Source organism: Rhinopithecus roxellana, chromosome 21 (genome assembly GCF_007565055.1).
Source record: "Rhinopithecus roxellana isolate Shanxi Qingling chromosome 21, ASM756505v1, whole genome shotgun sequence".
In the NCBI taxonomy this organism is placed as follows: Eukaryota; Metazoa; Chordata; class Mammalia; order Primates; family Cercopithecidae; genus Rhinopithecus; species Rhinopithecus roxellana.
In genome coordinates this window covers 62,254,044-62,279,265 of record NC_044569.1, presented here as the reverse complement: position 1 = coordinate 62,279,265, position 25,222 = coordinate 62,254,044, and the positions used below count along the sequence as shown (strand labels likewise).

Below are 25,222 nucleotides of genomic sequence, written 5' to 3'. Positions count from 1 at the left end.
CCCTTCCTCATACTTTAGCTTCTTACACTCTTTCTACCCTTCCTCCCCACAAGAAAAGGAAAACAGAGGAAGACTGTGAGACAAACAGAACGCATTAAGACAAAGACTCCAGAGTCAGGGCACAGGCAAAGACAGCAGAGGATAAAGGAGAGGAAGGACTGAGGAGGGGCCGGCGGCTGGGGGAGAGGCGCAGGAAGGGGCCAAGGGCTCAGGACACAATGTCAGGCAGGGGATCCAAACTTCACCAGCCCTAGGACTGACCTCATATTTTTGGCCCTTTTGGTGCCTTTGTATTTATGTCAAAATGTGACCCCAGCACTACTCAGCAGCTTTTTAATTTTTTAATTTTCTCAGGCTCCACTCTGACCAGATTAACAAAATTTATCAAACATCTACTGTGTCAGACACCTTCCACTTCCTAAAAAACACATCAGATTCTCTGCCCTACAGACTCAGTGACCCCAGCATCATTCTAGACTGAAGGAAATGAGGGCAGGAAGTCTTACAGTTTTCCTTCCACTCTGACAAAACATTTGGTAAAGCAGAGGTGTCTTTGGTAACAGCAAATATCTATGCATCAGGAGTCAGGGACAAGGTTCCGCAGGAGAGACTCTCACTAGTCTCACAACATCAGAGAATGGTACAGAAAAGTGACCTGTCTGGCTGGGCACAGTGGTTTGCACCTGCAATTCCAGCTCTTTGAGAGGCCAAAGTGGGAGGGTCACTTGAGGTTAGGTGTTTGAGACCTGCCTGGGCAACACAGCAAGATAACACCTCTATAAAAATTTTTAAAAATTAGCTGGGCATGGGAGTGTGCCTGTACTCCCAGCTACTGGGGAGGCTGAGGCAGGAGGACTGCTTGAGCTCAGGAGTTTGAGGTTACAGTGAGCTATGATTGCACCACTGCACTCTAACCTGTGCAACAGAGCAAGACTCCTGTCTCATAAAAAAGGGTAGGGGGGAGACAGATGAGGGGGGAAAAGAAGGAAGGAAGGAAGGAAGGAAGGAAGGAAGGAAGGAAGGAAGGAAGGAAGGAAGGAAGGAAGGAAGGAAGGGAGGGAGGGAGGGAGGGAGGGAGGGAGGGAGGGAGGGAGGGAGGAAGACAGAATGAGGGAGGAAGGGAGGAGAAAGGGACAGGGACAGAGGGACGGAGAGGGAGGGAGATGGGGGAGAGTGAGAGAGAGAGACAAAGTCTAGTTTGCCCTTTTATTTACCAAAACTGGAGTGGGAGAGAGAAAAGCTTATGTGGAAATGTTTGTAAACTGATGATATATTCCCTGCATGCTCACTTAGTGTATACTGAACATGGCACAGTCTTTGCTCAGTGATTCCAGATCATTAGAAAGATCCATTATTGTGGCGCTGGCTATATGAGCACAGCAAGCCTCTCGCAGAATGGAGACTTGCCAGCCCTGTGCATTTACCCATCTGCCATTTCCAGTGCTTCCCTCTGGGAAACCTGGTGAGCTGGGTGGTGTGGAGGCTAGGATTGAAATATTTTTAAAGGATGTTGCATGCATTCATGCAAAGACTAGGCAGTAAACACAAAAATGTAAACAGTTGCGTGGTTGTTAGGGAATAAAGAGGTTTTTATCTATATTTGAGGGAGAGAGTTACTATCCTTTAATGTCATTTTGGTTTGCCGGGTGGGAAGGAATACAACTAGAATAAACAGCCTGAGAGGTAGATCCTCTGGGGCTCTCACAGGAGTAAATGAACAAGCTATTTGGTGCAAGGATTTTGAGACAAACACTTTTTGGCCCAAGGGCCATGAGTGTTGATGTTGTGATTCTCAGCAATGCCCTAGACAGCAAAGGCTGCTCAGCAAGGCCTCTGGAGGGAAATGTAGCTCTGCAAAGAGCCTGCCAATCACAGACAGAGTCCGCACAGAGTAAGGTGCTGCTCCTCAATGGGGGAGGAAGAGGAGAAGTCAGCTCTAAATACTAACGAAGAAACAGCGCAGAGGACAAGTCCAAATGCCAGCCTGTACCTTGAGGGACCTCACGGCCATGTGTCAGCAAGGGAAACCAGCTGCATGAAAACAACAGGAGGTGTGCGGTCCCTGGTGGCCAAAAGGGCGCAGTCCCACCTAATGGGCGTGCCCAGCACACACCTCTAGCCATGCAGACTCACGCAGATGCAGGCCCAGTGTGGCTAGATTACCAAGACTTTTGTATTACAATACAAACCTGGATTTGTATTATAATATGGGATCTCCCAAATGTTGGCTCAGGATTTGTATTTTTTTGTTTTAGTGTTCCACAGGCCAAATAAACACATGTGTGGATTCAGCCTGGTCCACAGGGACCAAGTGTCTGCAAACTTTGGTCTGCTCTCTGATCCTGAAGGGCTTACAGTTGAGCAAAGGGACTTCAACGTATGTTCAGCCTCTTTCCGAGGTTTCTCCATCAGGAAAAGGAGGAGATTTACTTTGTACAACGTTTTCGAAGAAGGGCAAAGAAAGAAAAAAACAAAATTTCCAATCCTTTGGAAGTAAAGTAAATCAATATTTAAAATTTGCATGTATATAGTGCCAAAACATCCCCTCCCTCATGACTTGCTGGTCACCTGGGGGAAAAAAAATGTTAATTTTTGACAGTGGAGGGATGAGACTGCCCCCACATTAACCCAGGGATCAATTTTAATCACTGATTATGGCAGAACCAGTCATTGTGTCCCTCCAGTTGCATGCAGCCTCACCCATTCCTGCCTCAAATTTGATCAAGCCTTTAGTTCAACTTCTGATATACAGTACGTAAAGAAACACAGGGAAAAGAACACCTTCATTCATTGATGATGCCACCAGGACACGATAGAATGTGGTAAGTGAAACAACCCTCCTACAAGTCATTGAAGGGGAGGGACTATTGACAGTGACAGGAAGCAGCCCAATGCCTTGGCAGATAGGGGCAGGTCCCTGGTGAAACCGCACCTTTGAACCAAAAACAGCCTGAAGGCTGAAAGACTGGACTGCTGGTCCTGGATGAAACCCACGACTCAAAGTAAGAACTTCTGTTCCTGTTTGCCCACCTTTCCTGACTGACTCTTTCTGAATAATGCCTTTTAATAAATCAAATGTTGTCTTTTCCAATACTACCTGCAGCCTGCCCCTCACCTATTCTGAGCCCATAAAAAGCCCTAGGCCCAGCCACATGGGAAGGAGAGAAGCACCTGACTGCAGCCCCTCTCCACCGAGAGCTATTCCATTGCTCAGTAAAATTCCACTCTGCCCTCCTCACCCTTCAATGTCCAGCATAACCTCATTCTTCTTGGGTGCCATGCAAGAACTCAGGAACCACCGAACATGGGTACCAGCTATAACACAGGTGAGTTGGGGTACCCCAGCATGGTAGAGTGAGACCCAGGTGAGGTGTTGCTGGCTGGGGGTCCCCAGCTTGCAAAGAGACCGAGAGTAAAAAGCTTTTATCACTATTCTAGCTTAAGAGAATCTTAATAGACCTACCAATTAAATGCAATACAGAATTCTCAATTGAATTCTGGTTTAAACAGTTCAGCTGTAAAAGGCATGTTAGGGTCAGCTGGGGAAATTCAGATAATGGATCAGGTAATAGAGTCCATTAGGCAATTAGTCTTAATTTTGTGAGAACAGTACTACAGTTACATAGAAATATGTTCTTGTTTTTTAGAGGTTTGGGCTGAAGTATTTAGGGACTAAATGCATGATGTCTGTGATTCACTTCTGAATACTTCAGGGAAAAAAGAGATGGAGCAAATACAGCAAAATGTTAACAACTTGAACCTAGGTAAAGGGGAATGAGGTGAACTATGTCAAAGAGCTGTCCTTCCACAGAGTTAGGTCCTTATCACTCTCAATCACTAGGCAGCAGAAGGACTTTCTGCCATGTCCCCCAACACCCTTGAGCCCATGTGTGTTTTAAATTTCAAGTCACCAGCTCCCAAAGAAAAACTGATAGCAGCCCAAGCAGGTTCGATGCCAATGGCTCATCACACACAATGAAGTAGCTGTGCGTGAATGTCTTGCAAACTTCCCCATGAAAGCATGAGATTCTATAGTTGGTTTGTCTCAGCCAACACTGCTAAGTTTTAAGAAAGCAGCTTTAGAGTCTCAAATGCATCCTAGGTAACCTCAAATGAAGCCACTGATCATAATTAAGGAGAAAAGGGGAGGGGAGTTAGATTTTAAAAGCTGCATTAAAATGACCCTATTTAATGACTGCTTTAAGTCTATGACAAAAGGTTAAATGTCTTGAGGTTACTGAAAAAGAACAGTTTGAAATTTGAAAAGCTATCCTAAGTTTAAAAGAAAAACTTTAAGATCTTACTTAGCCAAATATACCTATTCTAAATCTAACGATAGTTGATGATTCTCCAATTCAAAAAGCTTACACAGCTACCATCAAATACAATGGCCAGCTCATTAAATCTGCTAACACAAAAAGGTGCCGCCCCCAAAAATGAAATCTCAGGGTTTTGGAGGAACCCTAATAGTCATCTAGTCCCACTCAATTCTCGAACTTTTATCCGTAAGAAGAGTATTGATCTATCACTGAGCATAGCATCAGAAGTCACAGAAATCTGAACCTCATGGGTCCCACCACTCCCTATACCCTTGTTTCATCTTGGGCTGATGATAACCGCTCAATTTTCTTACCTATCAAATGGAAATCCTCTCTTCACAAAATTTAGGCAGAATCTGATGACATTACATTGGGTTCCAAACACATTGCCAGCCAACCTGTGAGTGCTCGAGTAACAGCCTCCAACTAACTTCTATCAAGAAGTTAGGCCCTGGCTCAATACCTAGCTCCACAACTTACTAAACCTTTCTTGCCTCCGTTTCTTGAACTGCAAAAGGAAAAGAACAATAGTGCCTATGCATAGGACTTTGCTTGGAGGACACAATGAATTCGCATGTAAATAGTTCAAACCACACCTGGCACAGGCCAAGTGCTCAAGAAACACGAGCTGCTGAAACTCACTACCTCCCTTCCTTACACGCATGTTAAGAAAGCACGACTCGCCTACCCTAACTGCACCCTTCACCATGGCCAAACACCAAGGACTCGTCCCTGCCCCACCACAGAGTGTCTGAAAGACATCCAGAAGAGTCAGTGGTCTGCTGAGCCTGAGGCTCCTGCTGCTGTTTTGGCCTCTGTTTCCTGGATCTGCCTCGATTCCTGACACTGTCCGCGGCTGCCTGGTGCCTGCCTCACCACCTGTACCTCTCCTCTACAGAAGGATGGCCAAGGCACTCCATGGTGCCTGTGTCCTCCCTAACCCATCCCTCATATCCTTGGCTCTGTCCTGACCCCTAAGGTGAGGGTCAGGTGCAGAGCCATGACCTTCTGTGCCCAATCCCAGCCGGGCCTCATGTACCCCCAAGTAGAAGTTTCTGGGACCTACCACAAGAAGAGAGTGTGCTCCTTCTGCAGAGTATAAAGTAGTCATTCTGCACAAACATCAGCATCAAATGGAGACGGTTCCCTGCCTGCCACCCCACGGCCTCCCCCAGATTCTTTTCTCTGAGCCCAGTCTTGAGCTTGCTTCCCTTAACCTCCTCTCTCTATGCTCACTTTTCATCCAACCCCTAGGCAGGCATCTTGTGCTGGTCCACAAAGAGCCTTTGTGAGAATGACAAATAAGCACCTCTCCTGGACGCTTGGGAGAGACGCTTGAAGAGCCAATGGTACCTCCATGACAATGAGAAAAAAGTACCCCTTCCTCCAGGCTGGCCATCAGGTGCCACAGCACACCATATTGTGTTCCACTTAATGAATTCAAGGCAATTTATCAGGCGACTGTCATGTGCCAAGATTTCTGGACCTGCAAACAGCAGTAAGACAGGGCTGGAGCCTCCGAGCCTCCCAAGTCCGCTAAGACAAGGGGCCGTAGGAGCAGGGAACTTGTAGACCCACTACAGCCCCGGGAGCAGCAGTGTTCTGTCCTCTTGGGCTGGGCTGATGGGGGGGTGGGGGGGCAGCAGTGTTCTGTCCCCTTTGATTGGGGTGATGGGGGGGTGCAGCAGTGTTCTGTCCTCTTGGGCTGGGCTGATGGGGGGGCAGAGGTGTTCTGTCCTCTTGGGCTGGGCTGATGATGGAGGGGGGCAGAGGTGTTCTGTCCTCTTGGGCTGGGCTGATGATGGGGGGGCGCTGCAGTGTTCTGTCCTCTTGGGCTGGGCTGATGATGGGAGGGGGGGCAGAGGTGTTCTGTCCTCTTGGGCTGGGCTGATGATGGGGGGGCCGCAGTGTTCTGTTCTCTTGGGCTGGGCTGATGAGGGCAGCAGGGGCCTCAGCAGGAGTGTTGCCACCCAAACTGGGCCCTGACAGATGAGAGGGCAGCTGCCAGAAAGGATGTGAACAGATGCCAGGCACAGGGGAAAACACAGGCAAAGGCAAAAGGCAGTGACTTCATGGCACATTTAGTGAATGTGAGTTTCCAGTGAAGGGGTGGGAAAGGGAGGGAAGGAGAGAGGGAGGAGGAACAGGTTCACTTCATGCAATCTTTTGGTAAATACTTCCTGAGGACCTGTTACGTGCTATAACAGGTCCTGGAAAATAAAAATAAATAAATAAAATAGAATCCTAGTTATCACAAGAGGAAAATCTAATTTCAGGAGAAAGAAACAATTCTAAGTATAAAACAACAAGTCAACCTCACTGATAGAACTATGCACAGCACCTCCCAGGGGCCGTGGGCACCCCAGAGACAGGGAGAGGTCTGCTGGGGGACACAGCGGCAGCCTGTGTGATGGAGGAGATGAGAACCCAGCTGGTGAACATAGGATGAGCCACTGGAGGAGTCACTGGATCGGAGTGAGGTTAGGGCAGGGTACATCCTTGGGAAAGGGGGCAGCGGAAACAGGATGCAGGCACACAAGGGTGAGCTGTGGCCATCCCACATGGGCTTGCTTTGAGCAGGGTTTTACTTCTCTTTTGATGTCTTAGTGGCATTTTACGTAAGGCTTGCTTTTTTAAAAGGTGCTTTTTCTTTTTCTTAGCATTTTTTTTAAAGCTGTTTTGGAAAACAAAAGAATCACATTCCATTTTTTTTCCCCATGGTATGGATAATAAAGTCTGGATGTCTCTGACCTAGGGTGACCGTAGTCTCAATTTACATCTTACGCCCTGACGTCCCAATCAATGTCGCATTCATTCCAGACAAAAGCGTTCCAGTTTAGATGACAGATTATATGACTGCCCTTTTTTGTCCTCAAGGTACAGTCCAAAGGGAAGCATCTTTCTCTGCCATTGCCGTTTCCCACGTAGGCCAACTGCTCAGACGTTCAAGTGGAGTCACAGCTGAGTTATCCAATCCTCTCTGAACAAAGGCTCCTTTAATAAAGTGAGACTTGGCTGGAAGGGGCTGAAAATGATCTTGGATCCTAAGCACTGGACTGGGGCAGAGAGGGCCGAAAAGGACAAGGGCATTTCAGGCACAGGCCTCTCAAGGGTGAAGGGACCACCTCCAGCTAGGAGGGAGGCCCCGCACCTAGGGCCCCAGAAACCCCCAGCCTCTGAGCTGCAGCTGTAGGCAGCTTCCATCACCATCTTGGAGGGGCAAGGAGAGATGTCATGCTGTCATGCTCCACTCCTCCCACCATCACCCACCCCTGACCATCCCCCGCATCCCCAAACATCACATTCTGCCCCACAACCACCACCCCTTCCCAACCTCAGGCCAAGTGACCCAGGGAACCTCCCTTGGAAACAAAGGAGTTGGAGTCCCAGAGATGCAAATCCCTGATTTTAAACACATCAGTGTCTACAGGATTTCTACCACTTTAAATGCTCTGAAATGCCTCTCATGAAAATGCCCTTCCTCTTCCACCCATTATTCTGTCTATAGCAAGGGCTCCAATGCCTACCCGGCCTTTTTTGCTGCAGAGGGAGAATGAGGTGCCTGATCAGGCACAGAGTTCGGGGGAATACTCAGGGAAGAGACTTGGAGAAAAAGCCTGCCAGTGGCCCAGGGCTCTGAAGGAGATGGTGGATGCCAGAAAGGACACTACCAAACCTCTACCCTGTGACTGCTACCTTAAAACACGACAGAGCTGCCGCTAACAGAAGTCGCTTTGGGGTTCTTCCCTGCATGCCAGTTACAAAGAAACTGTTATCCTTGCTGTACACTAATATACGGTGGCATGAGTGGGTTTAAGAGATTTGCCCAAGATAGCATGGAGGGAGAATGCAGGTCATCTGGCAAAACTTTAAGGCAATAAGCAGTGCCACTCCAGAGGGATATGCCAAGATAGCATTAACCCAACTGTCACCTCACAATTCCATCTCAGACTCTCAGACGAACTACAGCACTTCAAAGGAGGGAGGAAAGCAGGGATGTGTGTGCCTACTTATCAATCTAAGAAAATGAAGACCAGACCAGGGTTCAGAGTTTCTGATGCATTTTCTGGCACTTGGTCCACTTGGCCACAATACTATTTATCTTTCTAATTAATATCATAAATATCCCTTTCCACCATGTCCCTTAGAAATGACCCAGCCTGTTAGTATCTGAACAGTAAAAATTTAAGGTTCAAATTTGCTCTTCTAAGATTTGGAACCTAATTCCACTACAAATTCAGCCTTAAATCTACTTCACTGGCTTGGAAACACAATGTGAATCAATTTTTTTTTTTTAATGAAAAGGTTTGGATAAAACAAAATAAAAACCCAATCAAGCTTAAAAAGAAATCACCAAAATTTCCTAAATCCAACTTCCTCCGTCAACACTCTAAATTTCACTGGAGAGAGTGAGAATATATATTTTTAACATAAGAGCACAATCCACTACCAGTCAGCATGCAAATGTTTACATTTTTAAAAGATAATTTTTGTTTTTTTTTCCTTGGTGCTCTATATGTTAAGTAATAGGAGAAAGATATTAAAAAGATGTCTGTTCCCAGTACATTTCTAATCTAGTAATAGAGGCAAGTGGAAGAAATACTAGAAACCACCAGGTAATGCATCTGCAAATGCTAAAATGACACTGCACCTACTATGGCAGCTAAGAAGGATTAGGAGAGGAAAGACACACAGGCTTTGATATAGGAATATCAAATTTTCTTTCTTGAAATTTTCTTGAAAGGCTTCACACAAAGGCAGGGCATAAGGTGGGCTTTGGTAGATAGCAAATTTTTGAGTTTCAGGAAACAGTATTTCAGCTGGGTAAGAACAGCCCAGGCTCATGGAAACAGTTGAAAGTGTTGCTTTGAAAGGGAAGAGAAGGGAAGCAGGGATGCTTCTGCCCATGCCCAGAGACCTGGCTTACCCTTGCATGAATGCAAGCACATGCTGAACCACTCAGTGTGACTTCACGGTCAAGCGAGAGAGCACCTTCAGGTAGGATTTGCTTCCCTCTGACATTACCACCAGCACAGGCTGATGTCACTGTCCCCGTGCATAAGGTTCCTTGTGACACCACTCAGAGACCTAAGCCTCCGTTAGTCACTTGAGGCACTTCTAAGTACAATAGGTTTTTAGAAGATTTCACTGACATTTGCAACAATTTTTTTTCTAATTTCTTTTGGTGCCATTCTAGTAACTTATCAATTGCTTTAATAGACAAAACTCAATCATGCATGATCTATCACAGATGAGAAAATAGAGGTGCGCTTACTAATGGCAGCAAAAGGCTTCTGTGGGGGTGTGCAGGATGGAACAACTAGCTAGCTAGAGAGGGGCTTTTTTTTTTTTTTTTTCCTGAGACAGAGTCTTGCTCTGTTGCCCAGGCTGGAGTGCAGTGGCACAATCTGGGCTCACTGCAAGCTCTGCCTCCTGGATTCATGCCATTCTCCCGCCTCAGCCTCCTGAGTAGCTGGGACTACAGGCGTCCACCACCACACCCGGCCAATTTTTGGTATTTTTAGTAGAGACAGGGTTTCACCATGTTAGCTAGGATGGTCTCAATTGCTTGACCTCATGATCCGCCCACCTCGGCCTCCCAAAGTGCTGCGGATTACAGGCGTGAGCCACCACACCCGGCCAGAAAGGGGCCTCTATAGAGGGTCTCCAGTGTCAGGCAGGAGCACTGATATCTAGGGGTCACCAAGGGCCACAGCACAAGGGACTGACAGGGAGAATCCAGCGGCTGGAACTCTCCTCACCAGTCACCTCCCTTCATTGTTAAACCCCACAGTATTTTCAGGCCACCGTGCCACAAAGGAAAATGTACTGGGTAGAGGCAGGAGGAGTGTTCCCATCAGTCCTCAAACATCACTGGCTCACGTGACCCACACGGGTGGTTTAATCTTTCTGCATTTCAGCTTTGTCAACCATAAAATGGAAAAGTTGGACTAGAACATCACTCATGTCCATTCTAAGTCTAAAGTTCAAAAGATCTTTGGTCTCCAAAATCTGATTAAATTCTAGTGCCAGGTGGCTCCACCCTCACCCTGCTCTCAGTCCAATAGCTTCATGCAACACATCACTCAGAGCCAACAGGAACAAAAGGGCTGATTTAAAGATACAGGAATACCAAGTACAATACTGAAAATAAAAAAGCTGCACCGCACAGAAAGATCTGGCTGCTTCCCTGCTGCTGCTTCTAGAAATGCCACAGAAATCACCACATTCGCCCCAAATTACCAAATCTCTTAATTCAGATTATACATGTCAAGAATATCCAGTTCTCCTAGAAACAAAATGATCCTTTCATGTTTCCCTAAGTTAGAAATATTTTTAAAGTATTAAAATAAGCACAGCCACAGTCCCAAACTGTATTAAGAAGACAACACCAGAAGCTAATCTCATGCAATTAGCCCATGTGAAAAACAAGTCTGCTACCTACTGTTGTGATGCTAAGTCCAGAAGCCCTGTGCAAAATGTGTTCCTGGAACCAGCTGGACCAGCATCACTTACGAAATCAGAATCCCGGCAGGTGGGGCCCAGCCAACCTTGTCTTAAGAAGTCCTCCAGGTGATTTTGATGCGTGCCTGAATTTGAAAACTGCTTGTCGTTTTTTAGAAATCCACAGAAATAAAAACAAAGCCAACATACCTGGCTCCAAAGATGTCCTTTTTGGCGAGATCAATTCCAGAAACAACTTTTACTCTGAGAATTCGGGACTCTCCCTGTGAGAAGGAAAACAAAAAAAGAGGTTAAAAAACGGATCTTCAATGAATCACTCTCTCATCCAGTATTAAAGTCATTGATTTCTATTGTCCAGTATTGGGATACAGAACAAATCAATTCAACGTAAGCAATTATTCCTTACACTGAAGTGCAAAATGCAATATTCCAGCTCTAAAAGTCTATGCCCCTAGACTAAACTTACAGCATCCAAGTTAATGAAGCACAAGTTTAATCCAAAGTAGGTCATTAAGATCAATTACTCCCGCCATTTAAAGCTAGATTTTGCAGCTGTACCAAGAACACAATCACACATGTAAAACCGTCTAGATAAATGTCCAAGTGCCACAAGTTTGCATAAAGATAACAAATAATTTCTCCTCTGAAGTTGACGTATTTGTACGTGACCTGCAATAGAAAGGAATTTAATGTGGTAAAACATTTCAAAATTATAGTGCTTTTAAAATGTTGGCATCAACAAGCAAAAATAATTCCTCAGTTCCAGTAAAAAGAAATAAAAACCATTCTAAATGAAAACCACCCCAAAGTGTCTTGGAAATCAATCAACTGTTCATTTGTTCATTTATTCATCATTTCATCATTTATTCCAATATTTCCTAAGAAGTTCTTATGCCCGGGGCCTTGAAATACAGACATGAATATGCTCCAGGCTCTACTGAAGGCAACAAGCAGCCCAGCAGTATACGACCCTATGACAGCTTAGAGAACTAGTTAAGGGCCATGACATTTAGGACAGGTGAGATGGCTTAGGAGAAGGTGGTAGGCAGAAGTCCAGGATAACTCACGTTTCCAGTTCGGATCATGAACTGTCAACATAAATTGAAAAAGAGGACGGTGTCCAAGGTGTCTGTGAAGCGATCAGATGGAAAACATGTATCACTAAATGGGGAGAAACATCTGGTCTGAGTTAGACACTCAGCAGTTATCAATGTAGAGTTGGCAGTTATAACCAAGGTCTGAGGAAACCTAGCCTAAGAATGAGAATGAAAAAATGGCTCAGGGGCTGGGTGCGGTGGCTCATGCCTGTAATCCCAGCACTTTGGGAAGCTGAGGTGGGCGGATCACGAGGCCAGGAGTTCAAGACCAGCCTGACCAACATGGTGAAACCCTGTCTCTACTAAAAATGCAAAATTTAGCTGGCCATGGTGGCATGCGCCTGTAATCTCAGCTACTCAGCTACTCAGCTACTGCTGAGGCAGGAGAATTGCTTGAACCTGGGAGGCAGAGGATGCAGTGAGCCAAGATCACATCACTGTACTCCAGCCTGGGTGACAGAGTGAGACTCAGTCTCAAAAAAAAGGCTGGGCGCGGTGGCTCAAGCCTGTAATCCCAGCACTTTGGGAGGCCGAGACGGGCGGATCACGAGGTCAGGAGGTCGAGACCATCCTGGCTAACATGGTGAAACCCCATCTCTCCTAAAAAAATACAAAAAATTAGCCGGGCGAGATGGCGGGCGCCTGTAGTCCCAGCTACTCGGGAGGCTGAGGCGAGAGAATGGCGTAAACCCAGGAGGCGGAGCTTGCAGTGAGCTGAGATCCGGCCACTGCACTCCAGCCTGGGCGACAGAGCGAGACTCCGTCTCAAAAAAAAAAAAAAAAAAGAAGTAATATGGAATTCATCTACCCAACATGGTTAGTCAAGACCTAAGTGAGAGCAAGAAAACCTCAATGATTATATGATGTCGAAGAGAACAATGGCAGGGCAAAAATAAAACATGGAGGGTATAGGATGGTGGATCTTTGTCAATTAGCTGCATAGATTGAACACGCATCCATGCAATGGACACACATCCTTGAGATACTTCACGCTCCAGGAGTCTTCCATCCACCCAACCATCCATCCAACCACATATCCCCAACACAAGACTGCCCATGTGGCAAGCACAGTGTCCTCATAATACGGTAAAGAACCTGAATATGGTAAAGATAATGTTCTCAACTCATTTGTGCCAATGTTCTTTCAAACATGGCCTGCTTTCAAGGTTGGCAGGACTGAATGTGTTTGCCAGTCTTCATGAGAGGATTAAGGGATATAAAGTAACACCAGACAAGTCAGGGATAACTAAAACAATACCCTACTATAGCAAAGGGTGTCCCAAAGTGCTTACAGAAGCATCAGGGGTTAGCTGCTCTTCTCTTCCCTGAAACGCTGCAAGGACTGCTCTGCCCATCTCTGGAACACTCACAGGCTGGGAGTCAGGGTTCTTTCTTTAACACAGGATGTTATGTAGGCCAAGGCTCTCTTCTGGTTTTCACAACAAGTTGTACCCTGCTGCTAATCATCTGATGCCTCCATGGCCTGCTCAGCTCAAATGATGTCACTGCTAGAGTATTTTTTACACATGCATCAAAACCTGAAGTACCTATAGTACCAGCTACTCGGGGAGGGGCTGAAGCAGGAGGATCACTTGAGTCCAGGAGCTCAAGGCTGCAGTGCGCTATGATCACACCTGTGGATAGCTGTTGCAGTCTAGCCTGGGCAACACAGCAACACCCTATTTCTTTTTTTTTTTCTTTTTTGTTTTTTTTTTTTTCGAGGCAGAGTCTCACTCTGTCACCCAGGCTGGAGTGCAGTGGCTGGATCTCAACTCACTGCAACCTCCGGCTCCCAGGTTCAAGCGATTCTTCTGCTTCAGCCTCCCGAGTAGCTGAGATTACAAGCGCACGCCACCACGCCCGGCTAGTTTTTGTATTTTTAGTAGAAATGGGGTTTCACCATGTTGCCCAGGCTGAACTCCTGACCTCAGGTGATCTGCTCACCTCAGCCTCCCAAAGTGCTGGGATTACAGGCGTGAGCCACTGTGCCTGACAGCAACATCCCATTTCTAAAAAATGTTAATGCATAGAGAACCTGTAATGACATTTCTTTATTCCACAAGTATTTACTGAGTACCCATCACATGCCAGACACATTATCTGGAGATTGAGATGTAAACAAGACAGAGTTCCCGCCTCAAGCAACCCACCATCTAGTAGGCGGAACACAGACTAAAAATACGTAATGCAAACAGCAAGCAAGATAATTTCTGATGCTGGCAAGTACTCCAAAGACAATATGACAGTTAAACAAAAGTAACTGAGTAGAGGGAGAGGGAAAAAGTAACTGGGGAGAGGAGCATTTACGGCTGAGTGATCAGGAAAGGCTTCTTTGGTGAAAAGACACCAGAGCTGAAGCCTGAAGGAAGGAGGCCGAGTGGTGTGGCGGGGCTGGGAATTGCAGGAAGGGCTGACAGCAAGCCCTGTGTGACGGTGCGATGCTGGGGAAGGATGGCAGAGTCCATGTAGGGCAGCGTGGGACCTGGTGGGGTCAAGGACCACAGAGGCCAGCCTCAGGAGAGGGTGGACATTATCCCGACCACTGTGGGAGGAAGCACTGTAAAGTTTTAAGCAGACAAGTGACAAAATGTAGCATCAGTCTTTGAAAGAACCACTGTGGCTGCTGTGATGGAACAGGGCAGAAGGAAGGAGAACAATTGGGCAGAGATTCTGGCAAGAGCTTTTAATAGGTTACAAATGGAGAGGTGAGCAGATTCATCACATAAAAATGTGCTTGAAATAGGTTTTTTTAAAAAAAAAAAAAAAGTTTCAAAATGGTTTATACAATTGAGTTACAAACATGCTAGTGTTCCACAGAAAAGGGTCCCTTTTCTACCTGGACACGCAACTTGACTACATTTCCCAGCCTTCCTTGCAGTTAATTGCCATCATGTGACAATGGAACGTGGCCAAAAGTGATGAGGCCTCTTCCAGACTGGCCCCATAAGCCCCTCCCATTCAGCAGCCTTCATTCTCATTAACGTCTCTCCATGAAATGGGGAAGATCTTGGAGATAAAGAAGCAAAAACCATATGAAGGGAGTAGAGCCAAGCACCCTCCACCTGCTGACCCTCCCCAGAAATGAGCTGGAGATAAGACTTTTTCTGTTTTTTCCCATCCAAAACCAAAAGTTGTTATAGCAGTCTACCCTCGAGTACAATGTAATCTCATTTTTTAAAAAATGTCAATGATACAGCTGCATAGAAAAAGACCTGGAAAAGCTGATGTTAGTAGTAATTACCTCTGGAAAATGAATCATTTCTTTGGGCTTATTTGGAATCTTTTCCTTTTGAATCATTAAATATTTTTGTTTAGAAACCAGACTTTTGTTTGGGAAAAAAAAGGAAATATTAAGGAAAACAAAAGAAAAATTTTAACTTCACCGTTAACGACACATCCAGGATTGATTTTGTCATAAGAAAAACAAATCTGCCGGGCGCAGTGGCTCATGCCTGTAATCCCAGCACTTTGGGAGGCCAAGATGGGTGGATCCCTTGAGGTCAGGAGTTCAAGACCAGCTTGACCAACACGGTGAAAACCCTGTCTCTACAAAATACATAAAATTAGCTGGACGTGGTGATGCATGCCAGTAGTCCCAGCTACTCAGGAGGCTGAGGCAGGAGAATCACTTGAACCAGGGAGGCGGAGGTTGCAGTGAGCCGAGACTGCACCATCGCACTCCAGCCTGGGCGACAGAGTGAGACCCTGTCTCAAAGAAAAAAGAAAGAAAAAAAGATGAACAACCCTATGAGTTATTTTTTAGGTGACTCACAAAGGTACAGAGCTGCAAATATGGAAGACGTGAAGGGGTTCTCTTATGTAACATGTAGGCAACAGCTGGGAGGTGGCCTTTACTGAGCAATCACTGTTTACAAGCACCTGTTGCAGGAAATTTTACTCCTCTCTGAAGCATTACTCTATAAAAACGGTTTACACATGCATTTTAGAGACACAGCAAAAATGTCTTATCTTTGTTTCCTCAAAATGACAAGCTTAAACACAGATAAGCAGCCATCGTCATTCTGTTAGGAAGCACATGACAAGGTGTGTAACCAAATCATCAGATGCAGTGGCCCCAGGCTGAGCCATTGTATTTTCTGAAGCATTTTATTACTTTCATAAAATCTATGTGATATCTTGAACCCTGTTTATGACTCCAGTAGAATTAAATATTTAGCTAAGGTGGCTTTGCTTAGACAATGAAAATATTATTCATAGATTGTACAATGCAGAGAAGAAACAGCAGAGTAGAAACTAGGCTGAAGAGAACTTTCAGCGTCTCTTCCTGTTATTAATCTATTGTTCTGCATTGTTATTGTGTAACAGGGGCGATTCTATAAGCTTTACATACGTTTTTCTTTTACACTGAATTTTCTAATTCTTCATCAAGACACAAAACAAGATAAGATGCCCAAGCCATAAGTGACAGCAACACACGAATAAATAGTGTCCAAACTGAGAAACAGGTGGTAACCTGAAGATTCAGTTGCAAGAGTGTCATCTGGAAATTCAGCAGGCCTACTCATATAAACTATGCATAAGCAGTTACTAGATTCCCACGGCCACCCACAAAGCCTATAAAATACATAACCCATCAACAGTGCTCTTGTGGTAAAATAAATTTCAAGTTCCAACTCAAAACTCAAGATACTGGAATTTACCATATCTCCTATGACTGTGTCTTAAGGAGGTAACTTGTTATCCTTTATCTTTATTTTCCACAATGGCAGGTACTCTCCTAAAAAGATGATATCTGAGCTGGGAAATAGTGTTCTTCCTGCAAAGGGAGCCACTGTGACCTCAGGATCACTTACACCAGCTGTCCAAGCGGACAACAAGTTCTAAGTCAGGGACTTCCACAGCTCAGTCACTCTTACCTAAATTAATTCATGTATTTACCTTCCATATTCTAAAGTACTTTTCTAGTTCTAGCTATTACCCATCACACTTGCAGGCTTAGGGTAAACACTCTCTGGATTAAAACAGATGACCAACATTTTTTTGGATCACATAAATATGTAAGTTATATATACATTGCTTAAATTTAGTTGTTTTAAAAAATAACTAAGCCAGCATATGGACCGTGCCCATCGTGTGCCTGCTACACAGCAGCCACAGTCGCTCTTTCCATTCCTACCTGCTCTTGCCGCAGTCCTGAGATAGGATCCTATTTCATGCATTTTTAAGACTACTCTTTTTAGAGCAGTTTTAGGGTCACAGCAAAATCAAACAGAAGGCACAGAGATTTCCTACGTACCCCCCACCGCAACACACAGCCTCCCCCATGGTCAACATCCTGCACCAGAGTAGTACCCCTGTTACAATTCACACATCAAAATCACCCAAAGCCCATCGTTTACCTTAGGGTTCACTCCTGGTGTTGTACACTCTGTTAGTTTGGACAAATGTATAATGACATGTATCCACCATTATAGTATCATACAGAGTATTTCCACTGTCCTAAAAATCCTCGATGCTCTGCCTACTCATCCCTCCCCTACCTGCATTTAAAAAAAAACAAAAACAAAAACACACTGTCCTATCACCTCCCCGCCCCACACACCTTCCTGTCACTACCAACTCTTGCCAGGTTGCATCCTCTTCACCCTCTCCCTCCTCACACCAACGCCTGCCCACTACACCTTTCCCTCTCTTCAGGTTGGGTCCCACAACCTTATATTGCTGCCACCCCCTCCTAAAATCCCTGAGTTCTCCACATTGACCATCTAATTATACACTCAACAAAAATGCAGAATGATACTATGTTCAATGTACTGTGCCAGCAAAAAGGAGGGCCACAAAACTGAACTAGACACATTCTCTCTCTCTCAGGAGCTTACAGTCAATGGCAGAGGTGAGGTGTGTGCACAGCTCCCTCTTACAGCGGTGGAACAGAGGCATAAGACGTGAGTGGTGAGAACAAAGACCTAGGGTGGAAATGAAAGCAGCCCACCAGGACTGCACGTCCAGTTCAAACTCAGATGACACCGACAGAGGCAAACAGCCCTAACTCACCGGACTACTCACTGGCATCTCTGATCACCACTGGCAGCCCAACACATAATACGTGGTCATGTCTCAGTCCTACAATGCTGTAAACAAGCAGACGCCCCAAGGATATGAGTTTCTGAAAAGACTGCGGGATTCTGTGCAACCTAAATCTCTTAACTCTTACTAGGTAGTGGCTGCTATTATGCCAAGTAGAAAAAGGGTTAATAAATGGGAAAAAAGACAGGGATAGACTTCTAGAGCAGAACTCTAATTTAAATGCTCAAGGGTGACTCTACCTTCAAGAAATGATGCTGTGTGTTTATGAAACAGGTCCACAAATTTTCAGTATTTCTTTCATGAGGTGGGTCATTTCCCATGGGTATCTGATTTAGTGACTCCTTTCTAATAAAATATGGAAGAGGTGACAGTGTGTGACTTTGGAGATTAGGTCATAAAGACATCAGGCTTCCTCCTCTCTTTTGGATCATTCACTCTGGGGAACGCCGGCTGCTGCTATGATGTGCAGACACTCAGTCAGCCCCAAGGAGAAATCTCTGTGATAAGGAACTGAGGCCTCTTGCCTCCAGCCATGTGAGTGACTCATTTTAGAAATGGGTCCTTCTGTTCCAGTCAAGCCTTCAGATGACAGCAGCCTCGGTTGACATCCTGACTCAGGCTCATAAGAGACCCTTGCCGGCTACATGCCAGTCACTGTGCAAAGGCACATGTCAGAACCACCCAGTTAAGCCACTTTTGATTTCTTGACCCACAGAAACTGTGAGATAATAAACATTTGTTGCTTTATAAGCTGCCAACTCTAAAACTAATTTGTTATGTAGCAACAGATAACTGACATACATTGTGAAAAACCCAATGCGATAATTAGAGTCTCATTTATCTCTTTGCTAAGTCAAGATTTTCCTATGTATTAGGGTGATCCTTCAAAATAAGAAAAAAACAGGAGTGAGAAATAAAGACTATTACCTGTGTTTTCTATCATGTCAAAGCAGTGGCATTTTTCAGGCAAAATTAACAGAGCATGGTGACTTGTTCAATATAAGTGCAGCAGCAGTATCCCTTTAAAGAAATATGGAACCTGATACCATAATAAATACAGTCAAAATGTGAAACCAAGGCTACTTCAGAAAACTTAAAATACACGATCATTTATAAGTATAAAATTTTTAAAAATCCAAAAAGAATGACAATCAAGAGATGCTGAGATACTTACATGTGCCACTGAAATAACTAAATTCACCCCTGTTCTCTACTCCACAGCCTCAATGCATGTTATCACTAATGGCAGGATGGTCCAACACCAGTTGGCTTAAGCTCATTTGTTCATTCTTTCAGAACCTACTGAGTACCTATTATGTGCCATGCTCTGTATAGCTGCTGGTGGTGTGAGGCAGCGTCTCTGCATCCTAATTCGCTTGCTACCACGTTAGTCCAGTCTTTTTAAAATGTCCCTCTCCACTGCTCTGGTGAGACCTCCCTAGGAACAAATGAATCTAATTAAAACTGCCTGGCCTGCCGCTGAAGGCTCACCACGAGCAGCTTCACTGCTGCTGTAAGAACAGCCTGTGCTCTGCACAGGAACCCAGTTCTTTTCTTCCAGTTGGTACCTGCCCATCCAACATCTATTCCCCAACGCTCTGCGTGAGTCCACACAGTGACTCAACCCCAAGTGCCTGCTCTGTGCTGAAAACACACAAGGAATAATGACTCACACAGAGCTCAAGCCTGCAAGATTTACTTTCTATTATGTATAAGGAGAGTAACCACATAAGAGATACGTTCAATAATGTGATGAGTAATACTCTTCAGGAACTTGGAGAAGGAAGAAAGTTCCTCAGTCAGCCCCAAGGGGGTGGGGAGAGGTACAAGGGGTGGGGAGAGGGAGAAAGGTGGGGAAGTTGGAGGAAGCTGCAGATGAGTGACTGCTTGGGCCAGGCCTCCAAGAACGAGGAAAGAGGAGGAAAGAGAAAAGAGAAAGTTGATGTCCTTGGAGGAGCTGGTGTGCCAGGGAAGCAGGGGGCAGCTGCAAGAAGTGAGTGTGGCCTGCACCTGGCTCCATCCTCTGCAAGATGCAGGGCAAACACAGTAACCAGGTAAGTGGTGGCTCGGGGTGCCATCACCCTGGATGACAGCACAGAGGGCATGTGAAAGGGAGAGGACAGGGATGCTAATTACATGGTCTTCTCCACCATCTGGCAGATAAGCATGGAGGACAGGGGACTGGTTCCAATGCTCCTGCTGGGGGAAGAATGTGGCTGGGTGACAGACTGGTTTTACAGGGTCAGAGAAAAGGAATGTGCTCAAGTTTGCAGTTTTCTTATTAGTGAAGGCTGCTGCTAATAGCTGGTAGAAAATAAAGAGGAGTGGTGGGACTTAGGCTAAGGGAAATAAAGGAATAGGGGTTTCTTGGATTTGAGGTTGTCTTCCCAGTGGGCCAGCAGGGCAGTCAGAAGTCAGAAACCAGAGCTCAGTACCGAGAGATCAGAAATAGACCCAGTGTGGGAGGCCTGGCTCATGACTGCCTTCAGACCAACCATGTATTCTGGCACTTAAGTAACGAGGCAGTACAGTCTTTTTTTTCTTCTCTCTCACAGGTTAAATCTTATTTCCTCAACTAGACCCTGAGGCTGCACTGTCCAATAAAGTATCCACTAGCCATATGAGGCTGTTTAAATGTAATTAAAATTAATTAAAATTAAAATTCCATTCCTTGGTCACACTAGCTACATTTTGAGTACTCAATCTCCACCCATTCCCAGCAGGCACTGTATTGGACAGTGCAGATAGAGAATAATTCCATAATCCAGAAAGTTCTACAGCAAAACTCCACTCTAAGGGCACTAACACAACTCAAGAGTGCAGCAGGATTTGAATAACCCCTTGTGAAAGGAAAGAAAGAAGGCAGGAAAAGAAGAAGGGGAGGGACCCCTATACTTCACCCAATTATAACTGAGAACACAAGAGAACACTATGGAATTGAGAACAATTGAGAACACTGGAATTCAGCTACAGTGTCACTCCACTGAAGTAGTTATAGTGACACAGGAAATGACTGTCTGGAAATGATACAGGCTTCACTATAACCACATACTCTAACATCAATATTTCACCTGCAATATTAAAGACTGGTATGCAAATTAAGTGCCTATCAATTAATAGGCACTTAATATGAAACCTAATAAAGCAAATACTGAGTAGTGCAGAAATATCTTCTTGCAAAGACATTTTAAAAATCACTGTGCAAATAAACAGTAGGGAAGGTGGCTTGATAGAGTGTGACGAAGATCTGGGAGTCTCTGATGGGTCCAGCACAGGCCAGCATCCTAATGAGGCTGCAAATCTTGCACAGCATTACCAGGTAGAGTAGCCAGGAAGCAAGGAGACAGAAAACCCCAATAAAGGCTCCCAGTTCCTGTAAGAGAACTGGAAGATCTTCGGAGAGGAAGAGCTAATAGGAAAAAGAAACGGAAATTCAGTTTAAGGAGAACAGCTGAAGGAACGGTAGTGGCCGGCCATCTAGAAAACTCCCTCTGGGGGCCCTGTGGCGATCCATCAGGCCCCAAGGATGCTCTGTGGGAGAAGCCAACGGCGATGCATATGGGAGGAGGCGGCCTTCTAACAAGGACATCTGTCCAGTGAGGGGCTGGCAGAGAGCCGTGACCACACCCTCCCGCTGCAGGAGACCAAAGCCAAAGGCACTGTGTTCAGGCCCCAAATGGGTTTCTGTCCATTCCAGTGCTGATTGCACATGGCTTGCACTGAACCACACACGTGTGAAGGGGTATTTTGATCCATGCCTTAAAAGTGCTGGCATGACATTTCTTTCTTTCAGTGACATCTGATGCCTCTATCTCCGACTTGTGAACAGAGCAGGGCCACAGCACTTGAGGTGTTTTTCCCGAGTTCTTGCCAGGTATCAGTATTCCACCGTCATTTTGCCCATAAAAGGCATCACTGAAGAAGAGGCAGGTAAGCAGGTGGGTTTATGGGGTGTGGCAGGTTGAGGGTTACTTGTGCGTGGAGGCTGGGATCAGTTTCATAGTCATGGGCACGGTCACCCCCAGGAGCCTCATATCTACCATGACTCAAGTGTGCATCTCAGTCAAAATGCAAATTCTTCCATGTGTGGACAGATTTTTAGAGTGACTCTCTATTTCAAATGTTAGATCTTCGCATGTCAAGAATCTGCAGTAATTCCATGATTATGGGGAGGGGAGGAGGCTGTCACTGAGCAGGGTCCATGATATAAATAAGCTGGCAAGAGTTCCAGCTTAAAGGACACAGTCACTCTCTTCCACTAATTAAAAACTCTCCTTTTACCAGAATAGCTGGTAAAACTCCCATAAAAAGGTCTTCAAAGAATCCACTTATCAATGGTTCTTTTGTTCTGAATCTCTAAATCATAAGACAGGAAACATTTTTAAATTCCACCAAGATGACAAAGACAAGCATTATCTGGTGTTTACAGTTCTAAAAATGATCATATAAACAATGGCACTCTGTTGAAAGCCAAGAATTATAGCTCAGGATCTAAAATTCTAGATTTTTTTTCATGGCAGTCATAACCCTGACCTCTCTCCATAAAGTCAAGTGTGGGTTTCTGGATGGGAAGTGTAGTTTGAACTAGAAGAGGTCTAGATTTCACAAGGTAGGAGCTGCCAAGGGCCCCTGAGAAGGCATTTGTAGGGTGAGTTCTGTCGCTTCATATCTGGATCTCAAGATATGAGTAGGCTCAGAATTGCTTCAAGCATCTTAAAGACACACAAGAATAAAGTCCTCTCCTCCCCCCACCTTTTTTGTTTGAGACAAGAGTCTCCCTCTGTTGCCCAGGCTGGAGTGTGGTGGCATGAGCTCAATTCACTGCAACCTCTGCCTCCCGGGGTCATGCGGTTCTTGTGCCTCAGCCTCCCAAGTAGCTGAGATTACAGGCCTGTGCCACCACGCCCAGGTAATTTTTGTATTTTTAGTAGAGATGGGGTTTCACCATGTTGGCCAGGCTGGTCTCAACTCCTGGCCTCAAATGATCTACCCACCTCAGCCTCCCAAAGTGCTGAGATTATAGGTGTGAGCCACCACACCTGGCCTGAATAAAACTCTTAAGAAACACAAGATAAGCAACGAGTTGTAAATTTTAAAATGAGAAAATGGTCTGTTTTATGGATCTGAGGACTCAGGACCAATGACTAGCATTTTCACTCTGTAAGCAAATTATAACCAATCAGCAGGCTGCATGGGGAGCACGCACTCAGAACGAGGGCTGAGCTTGATTATTCAAACACATGCTGTGCCCATCTCCGCGAACAGGGAGACTTCCTGCTGCTGGCTCCCGGGTGCTGGAGTTCCTGGACCCTGGACAGGCCTTCGAAGGGCACTGTCAAACAGAATCCTCTCTGGGCTTCTATTTACTATGCTCTAGGCTGCCATTCCCCTTCCATTCCCAGGCTCTGTCCTGACAGTGCCACAGAACTGACAAGGTTTCCCCTCTGCGGACAGCAATCAAATCCCAACCCTGCCTCCTGTGGATCACCTCCACTGGAACTCTGGATGTTCCCAAATGCTTCAGCCATGCATTTACAGATAAGTTCTTGGTTCTTTCCTACCAATACCTTATTTTCTACTAGCCCAGTCCTCATCAGATAACTATTTCTCATTCCTGGGTAGCTATGATGTTCTTGCTAAATAAGTATTCACTCTTGAGCTACAGTTTGATGCCCCCTGCACTAACATTTACTGGCCACTGGAAGAAAGTGACTAGGAGAACCAAGGCTCTGAAATATCGATGAACCAGGATGGCCCGATATCCAAGCTCTACAACTGGTTCTGCCATCTGTCACATTCTGCAACGACTGAGAGAAACTGCTGGTCATCTCAGAGGAATTAGAAAGATCAGAGATGGGAAAATGTCCCAACTCAGAAAGAAATGATGCTATAAATTACACAGACGTATGATAGTTTTTTTCCTCTACCAGAACCACCAATTTGCTAATTTTGCTCAGATCTCCTACTTGTCCTTTAGGGATCAGCCTAAGTATCACATTATCTGAAGTCTTTCCAGGGCTCCTGGACTAGTTAAGTTTTCCTCCAACAAGCCCCACAGTACCCGATAGCTCTCTTCTTGCCCTTTACTGTCATTGCTTTGAAAATTAGCCATCACACCTGGAGATGGAGCTCTTGGAGGGCAGAGGCAGGGCAGATCACAGGGAATGACAAGGATAAAGGATATGTGCAACTGTTCCTGGCCAGAGAGCCACAGAGCAATCCCTCACCCTGCTCAACACGGACTTCCTAGACTCCGGCAAAGAGCTGGGCACCCAAATAATTGTAGGGGAAGTGAATACATGACATCAATCCAAACCAAAGTTGTAGAGAGAATTACTAAATAGTTTGTGAGCATTTAGAAAAGGAGAATAATCTACAGCTAAAGTTCACTAAGAATAAGACATGCAGACAAACTTATTTCCTTTTTTGATAAGGTTACTACCTCCAGATGCTGCCTGGATAGGGTACGCAGACTTCAGCCAACCAGCCAGCAACACCAATAGTACACTCCTATTTCTTCTAGACAAGATGATCATGTGAAGATGAACTAATGGTAAGACTGGGTGGGATATTGCGCCCAGCTGCTAACTCTTATCCAGAGTGTAATCATCCAGCCGATTGCAATGGTTCACGCCAGTAATCCCAGCACTTTGGGAGGCTGAGCTGGGCGGATCACCTGAGGTCGGGAGTTACAGACCAGCCTGGGCAAAATGGCGAAACCCCATCTCTACTAAAAAATACAAAACAAATGAGTCAGGGGTGGTGGCATGTGCCTGTAATCCCAGCTACTCGGGAGGCTGAGGCAGAAGTGCATGAACCCAGGAGGCGGCCATGTCAGTGAGCTGAGACCACACCACTGCACTCCAGTCTGGGTGACAGAGCGAGCCTCCTTCTCAAAATAATAATAAAAATACAAAAAAAAAAAAAAGTAGCCGATACAGTGGCATGTGCCTGTAGTCCCAGCTACTTGGAGGCTGAGGCAGGAGAATTGCTTGAACCCAGGAGGTGGAGGTTGCAGTGAGCTGAGATCACACCACTGCACTCCAGCCTGGGCAACAGAGTGTGGCTCCACTAAAAAAAAAAAAAAAAAAAAAAAAAGGCAAAGTGTACTCAGAAGACTCCAGGAAAGTGTCAGAGGGTTATGTCATGGGGCTCTATTATTAGCTGCATTCTGTGCAACGTTCTGAGCCAGGAAAATCTGGATGAGGATACTGATGGCAGGCTAATCCAATCTGTAGCTGATCTACACAACTGGATAAAATGTCAGATGACTAAATTAGAATCCTGAAAGAT

General features: G+C 45.4%; 1 protein-coding gene across 2 annotated transcripts in view; it reads right to left on the bottom strand.

Moving 5' to 3' along the window:
* Positions 1–25,222, bottom strand: part of NEDD4L (NEDD4 like E3 ubiquitin protein ligase) — a 368,484-nt gene that overhangs the window by 229,320 nt on the left and 113,942 nt on the right. For both annotated transcript variants that reach the window (XM_030925897.1, XM_030925898.1), the window contains exon 2: positions 10,974–11,047. In XM_030925897.1, coding sequence (XP_030781757.1) covers positions 10,974–11,047 — 74 coding nt within the window. The remainder of the gene's footprint in view (positions 1–10,973; positions 11,048–25,222) is intronic.